This window comes from Lonchura striata, chromosome 13 (assembly GCF_050655825.1).
Source record: "Lonchura striata isolate lonStrDom1 chromosome 13, ASM5065582v1, whole genome shotgun sequence".
Classification (NCBI taxonomy): domain Eukaryota; kingdom Metazoa; phylum Chordata; class Aves; order Passeriformes; family Estrildidae; genus Lonchura; species Lonchura striata.
In genome coordinates this window covers 19603972-19615909 of record NC_140715.1, presented here as the reverse complement: position 1 = coordinate 19615909, position 11938 = coordinate 19603972, and the positions used below count along the sequence as shown (strand labels likewise).

Below are 11938 nucleotides of genomic sequence, written 5' to 3'. Positions count from 1 at the left end.
AGCATTAACATGATGATGTTTGTAAAACCAAGAAAGAGACAAAGACAGAACTTTATTTTATTAATTTTAGTTTTGGCTTTCAGTGCACTGGAAGAGACTGGCCTTGCTGTCTTAGGCAATCTTTTTGCTGGTCCTCTTGTAGACCACACCAGAAGAAGTAGAAATCTGGAACAAAGAACAACCCAAAACTTTGGTTGGACAGTGTAATCAGAGCTCCAGAGTCCCAGGGAAACAGCCCTGGTGATGGCTCAGGGTCTGTCCTTCACTTAAGATTTTTTTCTACACTTTAAATGTTGGGGATTTTCTTTGTTTTTGGATCTTTGAGCACTCACCTCTACCAGCTTCCCCCCACAGATCTCTGCAGTGTGGCGGTAGTTGGGGAAATCAGCTACAAGTTTTCCATCTTCCATTTTGACAGTTGCCTGTGAGAGAGAAAGGGTTTCATGTTGTTGGGGTTGCTGGAATTTTTGTTGCCAGATTCTGTAAACACCTGCACGCCTGGTGCTGGAATTTTATGAGACAGAGATTGTGTGTTGCACAGGGCTGAAATCCATGGGCTTTAGTTCTTGAATGTTCCCAAGTTAAACAGACACTTGTTCATCTTCCAACTCCTGCAGGTTCCAGATCTGCACATCACTCTTTAACAGCTCTGAAAACGGTCCTGGCAGGCAGCCCAGGAGTCAGCGATGATGGACTCAGGGAACCCCAGGATGGTCTGGGCTGGAAAGGGCCTTAGAGCCCCTCATGTTCCACCCCCTGCCATGGACAGGGACACCTTCACTAGGCCTGACACAGGTTTGCTTTTCACCCTAAATCCACATCCACCTGAGGCTGGGGAGCTGAAGAGCTCCATGAATTTACCTTGAACTTCTTCCCTCCCATGGTCTCCATGTCTGCCTCCTTGCCCACGGTGAAGGTGTTGGTGGTGGTGCGGCCTCCTGGGAAGTGTTGTGTCCATGTGAAGTCATTCCCATTCTGCACCACCTCTGTCACAATCTTGCAGTTCCTTCCCATTTCAACCTTGTCACTGGGGAGACCTTAAACAATAAAAACACAGAGTTTATCAAATCTAAGTTGAATTTGAACTGAAGGATGGTAGTGGGGTGTTTGTTCTCAGAGCATCTGATTTGTTGTTCATTTCTTATTTTTAATTTTTTTACAATATCAAAGCTCTGAGTTGAAATTGCTGATGTAAAGAAAGATATTGGTACATTAATACATTTGCTGAAACAAATCTTGCATTCTTTTCCTTAAGAAACAATACACAGGAAAAATGTACAAAGTACATAAAATATTCCCCTCTCCTTAACTTACATTTGCAATGCTTGGAGTTTCATCTGTGGGACCTTGGGCCTTTGCTATTTAGCTGCACATACCTATTTTTATATTTGCTCTTGCTCTTTAATTAGATGCACATGGAATCTTTAGACAATTTGGGTTGGGAGGGAACTTAAAGACCATCCAACCCTCTGTCATGGCAGGAACACCTCCCACTGTCCCAGGTGCTCCAAGCCCTGTCCAGCCTGGCCTTGGGCACTGCCAGGGATCCAGGGGGCAGCCACAGCTGCTCTGGGTACCTGTGCCAGGGCTGCCCACCCTCCCAGGGAGGAATTTCTTCCCAATATCCCATCTAAACCTACACCCTGCAAGTTTGAATCCATTCCCCCTTGTCCTGTCACTCCATTCCCTGTAAAGTCTCTCTCCATCCTTCCTGCAGCCTCTTCAGGCACAGGGAGGCCACAGCTGGGTCACCCCCAGGTTCCTCCTCTCCAGGCTGGACAATCTCAGCTCTCCCAGCCTTTCCCCAGTGTTTGATCCAATCCATGCCCCGTGCCTGATCCCAGCCAGACTCACCAATCTTCTGCACAAAGGCATCGTAGTTCTCATCACCCTCGAACTCGTATTTGCCTGAGAATGCCATTGTTCCCTTGGGATGAGCCTGGGAAGCAGAGCAGCAGCTGGAGGAGCAGAATGGATCAGCTGGGCTCAGCCCTGCCTTTATAGACCAGCCCCAGCTCTCAGCCCACCTGGCCCACACCCCGTGGAAATGGAGCTTTATGGCCCCTGAGTCACAGCGATGCCATCGACCCGAGGGACAGTCAACGTTATCAGGCAATTGTGCATCCTTGCCAATAACCTGGAGATCAGCAGGAATCAAGGACAAGGGATCAGCTTTCCTTTAGTGCAGATTTTAAAAAAATGATATATTTTTGCTTTTAAGATTTCACTGGTTTTGCTTTCAGGATAGAATAAAATAAAAATGGACCATGCATCAGTTCTCAGCTCTGCAGAGAAAGACCTGGGGAAACTTGCATCAGCACCAGGGTTTGCTTTGCACTTTTGATATAAAAGTGGGTGAAAATGACTCTGACTATCCTGAAAACATATTTGATGTTTAGTTTGTTAATTAAAACTCCTTCAGCTTAATCCCAAGATCGCTGAACCCAGCGAAAGAAAACTTCCTTTTCTAGCTGGACCCCAGTGCTGAGGCCCCAGCTGCAAAGAGCAAAGCAGCATTGGCACAGGGAGCTGGGCAGGGGTGGCACAGCCATGGAAGCCTCAGTCCTCACTGCTCTGCTCCAGAGGGACCTGCACAACCTTGGGAAGGAGGGCCATGAACTCAGGCCATAAACTCTCCTGCTCACGTAAAACTTGCAGGGGACAATTCCACTGGCAGAGTAGCACCACAGGGACCTTGGGACAGAGATCAAACTGGATAAGGAAAGCAGCCCAGTCCTGTGTAAAAGGAAGGACATAATCAGATTATATGAACAGTACTTGAGCTTTTATACTCCCTGTCCATAAAGATCAAATTATATTGATAGCTGTCCCATGATGAAATACTAAAATGCTGACAACTCCATATAGACATGGACAGGAGAGTCCATAATCCCATGATTTGATTCTGCTGGTTACAAGGAGCAGCTATGCAGAAAAGCTCAGCTGTATTCGAATGTACCAGGATGATGTAAATTCCAAGTGTGCGGCATTTGGAGACAGTGAACAGGAGTAAGTTGTCAGAGAAGTAAAACTCTTGTGGAAGCTCATCCCCAAAGGAAAAGGTCATCCAAAGTGAGCAGTGAATTCCCTGTGCCTCCAAGTCAGCTGCCTCTGATATGCAAAGCAGCCGAGTCTTCAAATGCTGCTGGGAACAGAGGGAGCTTTAAGGAGCCAAATCAAAGCCTTGGATATCTTTACTTTGAGAATGTGCTTGCGCAAAATAATAACACAGCGTTTTTGCATTCCTTTTGTCTGTGGAGTCCCCTTGCCCTTGGGTGGCTCCCAGCAGCTTCCCAGGTTTATTAACCTTGCAGAAGAGCTGCAGAAAGCCAGGGAGATTCACTCGGAGACAAAACGAGGATAAGGGAGGTAATTCCAGCAGCGACCGGGCCAGGCAGTGCCGGGCTTTGAAGTGCTTTTAGAGCTGGACTGCAACCGAACTGGGAGTGCGGACTGGAAATATCAGTGGGGCTCTGCAGTGCCCACAGAGCTGCAGTTAATGACTGCAACTGGCTGGGGAAGCCTGGGGAGCCCCAAGCACCGCATCTGGCAGCCCTGCTTAGGAAATGCTAATGATTATTAATTCCTCTGGCACTCAGAGTAATCATTGCTAATGAATTCAGGATGCGCTCATTTGGCCTTAATGTGCTGGGTAATTCCAGGGGAGCCTTGTTACACTCGGCCTCCTTTAAGAGCCCGTTTAGTCTGGTCCGAGGTGTTGCAGCCCTCCAGCCCTAAAGAGCAGAGAATTCATCACCAGAGTGGGGCTGGAATGTTACACAGCGTGGGCAGAGCTCAAAGACTGCACAGAAACGCACCTGCCAAGCTCCACAGGTGGCACAGCCCAGAGCCTGTCCCTGCTCCAGAGGGGACGTGGACCTGCCTAACAAAACCAGGAAAAGCAGGAGCTCACAGACATTCAGAGACAGAAACACCTGCAGGGCAGGAAGGCACGGATCTCTCAAAAATCCCATCTTTTTGGGAACTCCCTAAAAGAAAATTCCATTATTTTGTGTGACAACACTCCACCAGGAGAACTTTCAGTGTGTCTGGATCTCCAGAAAATACATTTCCAGAAAAACAAGACAAACAAAGGATTCATCAGGCTGTACAGGCTGGCAGAGCCTCTGTATGAAGGGTTTGGATCCCACTGGTGTTCCTGATCTCCCAGTGGAGCCTCAGGGGGACTGCTGGGGTCTGGGCTGGGAATTACAGAGACAGACAACTAAACCTGGGGAAAATGCACCTGGTACCACAACTTCTTGGGAATTTAATTCCCTCCTTTCTCCGGGATTCTTCCCTTTAATGAGTTATCCTGTAGTAAATGTTATCAGTGGTTAAATCCACTGGTATCCAGTTAAATGGGATGGGGATGGACAGCAGAAATGGGAAGCTATCTTGATTTTTAACAAGTACAACAGAAGACTTGCATTTTGTTAAGCCAGTTTGGATTTGTGTATCCTGAAAAGGCACAGGAAGACTAATTTTGGCTGCTCTCAATTTGGCTCCCACAGAACTGCTCAGATTCCTTTGAAGTATCATCCTTGGATTAAGAGCCACTGTGGAATATTTTGAACTCCAATGGTTTTAGTCTAATATAGACAATAGTTCAAAGGTTGCTAAAAAGGAAGATATAATTCAGCTTTATCTGCAGAGTCTTCTGGTCAAAAATTAGAGTTAAAGCTCCTATCTCTATGGATTTCTTATATAGAAATATCTAAAGTTTAATAGAGTGAATAACTGATAGCCCCAAAGACAGGAATCATTGGAACTCTTCTGGACTTTTCTGAGCAAACCCCAAAGCCACCCCTTTATCTGTACAGTTCATGGGCTGTGTTGTAAAGATATTATTACTTGATAATATCTGTGCTTGTCCTTGCTGACACATCAGATAACACAGCTCCAAATGGAGCTTATCCTCCAAGGAAGCTAATTGGGATTTCCTCACTGTGGTTCCCACCCAGAGCAATCCTGCTGTTCCAGAGCATTCCCTCAGCTCTGCTTCGCCAAGCTCTGTCAAAGGGAACATTCAATTCAAGCACTGCTCTTTTCTTCCTCTGAGGGTGCACCTGGTTTGCAGTTGACCTTTTGGTATTCCCAAATCCCCTCCTCTCTGTGACACCCTCTGAAGCCTTTCCTGGTCTCCCTTCCCCTGCAGCTCACCTGGGAGAGGGCTCAGGTGGAGCAGCACCTGCCTGCAGCTGGGGAGAAACCACCCCAGGAACCAACCAAAGAGGGATTACATCTGAAATCATCTCAAAGGCACTCAGGAGAAACCACCCCAGGAACCAACCAAAGAGGGATTAGATCTGAAATCATCTCAAAGGCACTCAGGAGAAACCAATATTTGAGTGAATTTTTCTTACGCTAGTGCAGTGTTTAGTAAGTGCCCCACTGAAAATGCTGATCCAAGTCAAGTGTGCAGGGACAGACAGAGTCTGAGAAGCAGAGAAGGATTTCTTTCCCTGAAATACAAGAAAAGCCAGTTTTCTTTGCATAGAAAGCCTCTTCTGGGCCTCAGCTCTGCTTTGATGTGTGTGATCCACAGCAACATCTCACTGCATACTTTCAGCTCTTTGAAATTGTTTATATTGCCTTGGATACATTTATCAGGAGAAGAAAATATACTTCTGTGGCAGAGAAAATACACACATTTTACGTGCTAGTCCTTCCCCACCTCCACACCAAGCAGATCTTTGCTTCTCCTTGTTCCAGGAACTTTTATTACATCTGGTGTCCCTCTTCTACTTCTATGGTTTGATTTATTCCTGAGTTGCTCAGCACTAAGCTGGCTCTTATTAATCAAACAACATTGATGGAGAAGTGGGAAAATGAGACCGGGTTGGTAACAGCTGTGATTTTCTCAAACCCTAGAATAAGCCAAATTTCTCTTAATGATTCCTTCCAGAATTGGAAGAAAATTCTGGAAAACACTTCAAAATCTGAACTTCTACTTAAGCATTGCTTTAGTCCAGAGTACCAAACAACAGCTGTTTCCTCCTAAACAATGGGAAAACATCAGGGGCCAGAAAGCCCCTAAAAAGTGCCAGATTGGTTCAGTTGATCAGAGCAGGGTGCTAGAACACCAGATTTGCGGGTTCAGTCCCTGTATGGGCTTAAGAGTTGGACTTGGAGGATCTTCAGGGTCCTTCCAACCCAAATCAGTCTGTGATCCTGTGATGCTGAGTTCCTGAATTTTTAAATGTGACAAAACTCTTGTTTTGTCACAATCAAAAATTATCCTTGTGGGTCTCTTCTAACTCACAACATTCTGTGATCTGGAAATCAGTTTATTTTTTAAAACTTGATTTTTAACCTAAACTTGCCTTTAGCAGTGGCTCAGACTGGTCACTCTCAGGGTGCTTAAAAGCTCAGTGACTGAGTGAGAGCCAACTTTCCAAAATTCTGCTTCTTCAGGCACTTGCAAAATCTGCTTCTGAAAAGAATTTGCACCCAGGAGTAATGCAGGATCCTGGCTGTCCCCTGGTGGTTCCAGGAGCAGCAGGATTTGTCTGGCAGCCAGGTGAGCTCACCTGTGCTGGGCCACAGCACCATCCAGTGCCAGCTCCGTGCTGCTGAACCCTGCCTTGGGAATTCCAGGGCCAAAGCTGCAGCTCATGTCCTGAAAGGCAGGAGAGGTAAAGAAACCAAAATACCTCAGCTCTCCCTGCATCAGAACTGGGGGTTTTGTCACATTTACAAAATTCAGGATCTCGGCATCACAGGATCACAGGCTGATTTGGGTTGGAAGGACCCTGAAGATCCTCCATTTCCAACTCCCTGATGCAAAATTTGGGGCACAATATGGATTTTGAAGCCGAAGGGGAATCTGCTGGGTTTAAATTTTGCATTTCTACAGAGCTTTTCTACCTGTGATTGTACTCAGGGCCTGTTTACATCTGTTTTTTGGGGGATTTTTATCTGCACTGTTGCCACCCAGCATTGTTTGCAAGCCAGGGATCACTAAGACTCTTTGGCCAGAGCATTTGAACCTCCTGAGCACCAACCTTTGGCTGCCTCCCCCTCCTCTTCCCAAATAAACCCTTGCAGGTTATTGGTCTCCCTGCTGTTCTGTGCTGGACAAGGCTGAGCCAGGGCCAAACCCAGGATCTGTTTTCCCTCCCCAAAGCTGGAGGGCAGCTCAGGGAAGGTGTTTGGGCTGTGTGTCCCTGCACGAAGGAGGAAAGCTGGGAGCGAATCCCTGCAGTGGCCTTGGCCATGGAGTGGTGCTGGCAGGGGTGGGAGCTGCAGGAGAGGCTTCCCACCCCCTGCTCCCGAGGCAGGGGCCCAGCCAGGATGGATCCGTGGGTCAGCCCAGCACACAGGCCCAGGAGCAGCTGGAGCCCTCCCCAGCACGAGCCAGCCCAGCCCAGCCAGGGGCTGCAGCTCTGCCCTTCCCGGGAGTGGCAATCCCAGCAGAGCCAGACACAGGGAATTGCAATCCTCCAGTGCTGATTTAGGGTCTTGTTTGAGGCAAAAATCCTCCTCCTGCAACAATGGCTTTGTTCTGAGAGGTTTGGTTCTGTCTGGTCAGTGCCTGCTCTTTAAAGTCATTGTGACCTACATACAGAGAGGATCCAAATAAAAAATTAAAGAGAAAGAGCTCTCTGTGACACTGCCTGGCTGAGCCAGCCCTGCAGTTCTGTGGCCTCTGGATTACTTTTCACACAAGTATGAATTTATATAAATTTTGTATGGTTGGGTTCTTTACTTCATTATATATGAATATGATAATGCACATTTTCCTCAAGGAAAAATGTAGAGTTTACCCACTGAGGGCGAAGGGATGCACACACCCTTGCTAGTGCTGTTATCTTGATACTATAAAGAAAAACCCAGCCTGGAGCTGTGCCTCTGAATAAAGGCCAGGACTGAGCACAGGGCACAGCTCTGGGAGCTGACACCTCAGTCACTCTGAGCCCCGGGCTCCTGTGCCAACACACAGCACAACAGCTGGGTTCAAATCATTTTCCCCAGGACACTTTGATGAGGTCTGGATGGCACAAGGAATTACTCAGGAGATGTGGAATCCAAGCCCTGCTCTAATTCACCTTTAAATCAGGATTAGTGGGACCATGACTCCTGCTGGCTGCTTGTTTAGCTGGGTGAGATCAGTCTGGGATCAGCTCAAATCCCAGGGGCTGCAAACTTGCTGCAAACTGATTTCATAGCCCAAAGGCCCGTTCCACCTGGAGTAACCCAAGCTCTGAGCTGGAGGAGAGTTGTGCTGCTGCAATCCCTGCAGCAGCTGCAATCCGTGCCCCAGCTGGCACCAGCTGCAGAAACAAGAACATCCCTGGGGCTGAGGAGCCCTGCAGGGCACCGTGCTCGGTGCCCTGTCCCTGCAGGGCAGGGCTGGTGCTCCTGCAGCAGGGTCTGCACAAAGGAGGGCAGCTCCCCCAGCCTGGCACCTTTCCCTGCTCCCAGAGAACACCTGGCATTTCAGCCCAGCCGAGGGAAGCAGCTGGCTGGGGATGAAGGAAAAAGCAAATCAGAGTTTATGGGGATCAAACAGGCCCCATCACTCCTTGTGCTTGGGGCGGCAAGGCCAGCTCGCATCCACCTCTGCTGCTGATTGTTTTTTTGACAGGAATTGCTCCCCAAACAGTCATGTGCAGTGATTATTTGTCTCCTTCCCTCTTCCCCTGATTACAGCCAGACTGGGACATCCCTGATCCGCATAGAAATGAATATTTGAAAAGGCAGGGCTGTCCTCCAAGGGCCCTGTGCACCATTAGGCCTCCAGATTTACTGCCCCACCAGAGGCCAGGGGGGTAATGAGGCAGCAGCAATGCGCTAGGAATCAGGAGAAAGGAGCTCAAAGAAAGGGATTTGCCTTGGCACATTCCTGGCTGTAAATTAAAATTATCACTGAGGTCCTGCCTTTATAAGAGGATTTTTCACCTGGTTTTGTAGCCCCAGACCCAGAGCCTGCTCTGTGCTGCAGCAGCTCCTCTTGGCTCTGCAATGTCCCGTGTTTTGCCTGTGCTGGTGGACAGGAAGCACCACCATGCAAAAGCCAAGCCCGTTAAAACAGGACTTCTGCTGTGTCACTGTGCTGGATGAAGCCCTGCAGGAGAGCTTTTCCCCTGGTGCTGAGCAGTGACTGCTCCCGTGGGCCCTGCCAGGAGCACAGATTTGCCCTGGGGGACTCCGGGGGAAGCACTGGCGTTAATTGCAATCTGTGCACCCGGCTGCTCCAGCTGCAGCAGGAATGCTCACCATGCCAGGAATTGTGTCCTCCCTGTGGAAAACACGTCCACAGCTCTCAGTGCTGCAGCCAGCAGAACCCTGCAATCCAACCCCTCCAGCCTGGGCTCCTTCTCTCCCCCTGAACCTGCAAAGATCTGTGGTGCTTTGTATCCCAACGTGCTTTACCCTCACAACTGACTCATGTTTTCCCTCATTTGGGAATGATTCAGAAACTTCCTCTGGCCCGACCACATCTGACTCACCCCGGGTGACTTCAGAAATTCAAACCAAATCGAGATTGGTGGAGAAAAAGCAAAACTAAAGTCAAATTGTAACTACCGATGTGACAAAGTATTCCTGCCTCCAGTCTGCAGGCGGGAGAGGATTCATCTGCCCTGTCACTGGTCCAAGCCTGCATCCACCAGCCAGTTTGATTTGATTCTGAGGGGAAAATGTCAAGAGTATCAGGAATCCCTTTTATATTAAATTTATCCCCTAGAGAAAAAACCCTTTGCAATGACAAAAAATTCCCTGTACCACAGAGATAAAGATTTGCAAATCCTACTCACACACGGCTGGGAACCCATGGTGAGCACCCAGAGAAAATGTTTCACATTTCCCAGATACAATGTCCTAGAGAACAGTGTTCTAACTGCAAAGAGCTGCTTTGCTTGAAGAGCTTACACAAGCATTTAAACCTTTCTTATTTCATGCAGGAGACAGTTGCCAAGTCTGTTCTGTGCCTGCAAGCACAGATGAGTACAGAGGATGCTTTGTGAGGACTGATTATATTCTATTTACCAATTTTTAAACAGCACTGACTTTTACATCTTTCCTTCTTCATCTCAGAGAGAACAAGAGGTTTTCTCCTTCCTCCTTTGTTCCTTCCTGCACTGGGGAGGTGTTTGCCTGTTTTTATGCAGAATCCAGACTGAGACTTCTCCGTTCTCGTTAAGGGATCACTTGATTCAATCCTGATAATTTTTTTGGGACCCAGTCCCTCACCTTGCATTGTGTGATTCACCAAGGGAATTTCCTACAGAAATGTGTCCCTTGAAGGGTGCAGCATGAAATTCCAAATTTCTGAACATTTTTGCCAAAGCAGAACAAACAGAGCACCTCAGATACGTCGTAGACTGAGGAACCAGAGGTGGAGAAGGAGCTCTCAGTAAAGCCCAGCTGCCACTGCCAGCAGAGCAATGCCCCGTGCCAGGGCCTCTGCTATGAATTATCCAGATTCAGATCTCCAAACACAAGGGATGAACCCTGGGTGAAGGGCAGATTGCTTGCAAACAGTAGCTGTAATTCTCATTTTTTCCTCAGAACAAATACAATTACATGGGTACAGTTCACTTATTTCCCTTACAGTTTTCCATCCCTTTTTATTCCAGAAGTTGGGCTGGGGCTAAACAAAGGAAGCCTACAATCCTGCAGCAGAGCAGTCATTACTGGGTGCTTCCTTTTCAGCATCAAATACCTCTGTTTTGGTTTCATTTCTGTATTTTCTAAACTAGCATAAACTGTGCCTGGAAAATGCATTTTTTTTGGAGCATTTCTCAATATTTTGGAAACCTAACCTTGTCTACACCCAAGAGAAATAACCACACACTTCAAACCAGTTCTTCCAGTGAATAGAAATAAATTTAAGCTGGCAAAGGTATCTTTTGCCAGCAGAGTTTGTGCTGCTCAGCATGGTGGTTTCAGCAGCAGTGGGGAAAGAACTGTTAAAAATAAAGTATTATCCAGCTCCAGCAGCACCTCCTGGGCACTGCAGCTTGGGCTCTGCTCTGTGATAAGCCCACATGGAAGATTAGATTAGGGCAATATAGAGAAATATTGGCCACACCAACACATTTCCTCACGAGGGTGGTGACACAGATGTTGAAGGATTGCATTTTTCTTTTTATTATTTGCTGAAGAGTGAGTGGGGATAATTTCACTGGGCCAGCTCTAGAAAGAGGGTCAAAGGCAAGATCCAGCCCCTGGTCCCAGGGAATGCAGTTAAAAGCACAAACAATGCTCTGCAAATCATCAAGATTCATTCTAATTGCATTCATCTTCTGCCTTTGGAGCTGCTCACAGACAGATGTGCAAGAGCTACAGCTGAATGACCCCTGACAGAGATGTTCTCATTGCTGGCATTTGTCATGTCATGGACTTGTCTGTGACAGGACCAAGGAAAAGGATTTTTTAGAGTTCCCATTCTAATTGCAGCACTCCAAGTCTACACTCCCCAAAACTCTTGGGCAAGCAACATTTACTATCTTTTTGCACAGATTACCACGTGTTCTTATCAAATCTCTCATGTCAATCATCTGTGCTGTGGCTTTGTGGAGCAGCTGCCAATCACCCACCCTGCCACCACAAATCCCAGGGCTTCATTGATTCCAGTATCAGAGCCACAGCCTGTTTTGTTCTGGAGGTGATGGGATGTTTTTTCCCTGGCCTGAGTTAAAGAGAGTCTCAGAATGAGGGCAACACAATTTCCCAACCACTGACAATCCTGGAAAGGCAACAGAGCAAGCTCTTGGTGTGAAGAATTCTTTCTCTTGATGTGCAAGCCCCTTGAAGATGTTGCTCAGAGTCAGAAATTGCAAGATTACCTGGGAGGAGAAATTAAAAATTGATCTGACTTTACCAAAGGAAGTGACTTGAAAAGGACCATGCTGGGATTTGCAGGTGAGCTCTGACAGGAATTCAGGCTGAGCCTGGGCACTCCATAAATTGATCCTACTTGAAATTGGAT

At 47.4% G+C, this 11938-nt stretch overlaps 1 protein-coding gene across 2 annotated transcripts; it reads right to left on the bottom strand.

Moving 5' to 3' along the window:
* Positions 1 to 42: 42 nt before the first annotated feature.
* On the bottom strand, positions 43 to 2178 carry FABP6 (fatty acid binding protein 6). Of its 2 annotated transcripts, XM_021541253.3 has the most exons (4): positions 1855 to 2178; positions 862 to 1037; positions 333 to 422; positions 43 to 165 (listed from the first exon to the last, which is right to left on the bottom strand). In XM_021541253.3, the coding sequence occupies exons 1-4, from the start codon at positions 1919 to 1921 to the stop codon at positions 112 to 114; spliced, it is 387 nt and encodes a 128-aa protein (XP_021396928.1). In that variant the 5' UTR covers positions 1922 to 2178; the 3' UTR covers positions 43 to 111. The 2 variants fall into 2 exon arrangements, with proteins under 2 accessions (XP_021396928.1, XP_085447742.1); XM_085591616.1 differs by lacking the exon at positions 43 to 165 and having other exon boundaries at positions 267 to 422.
* Positions 2179 to 11938: the final 9760 nt, after the last annotated feature.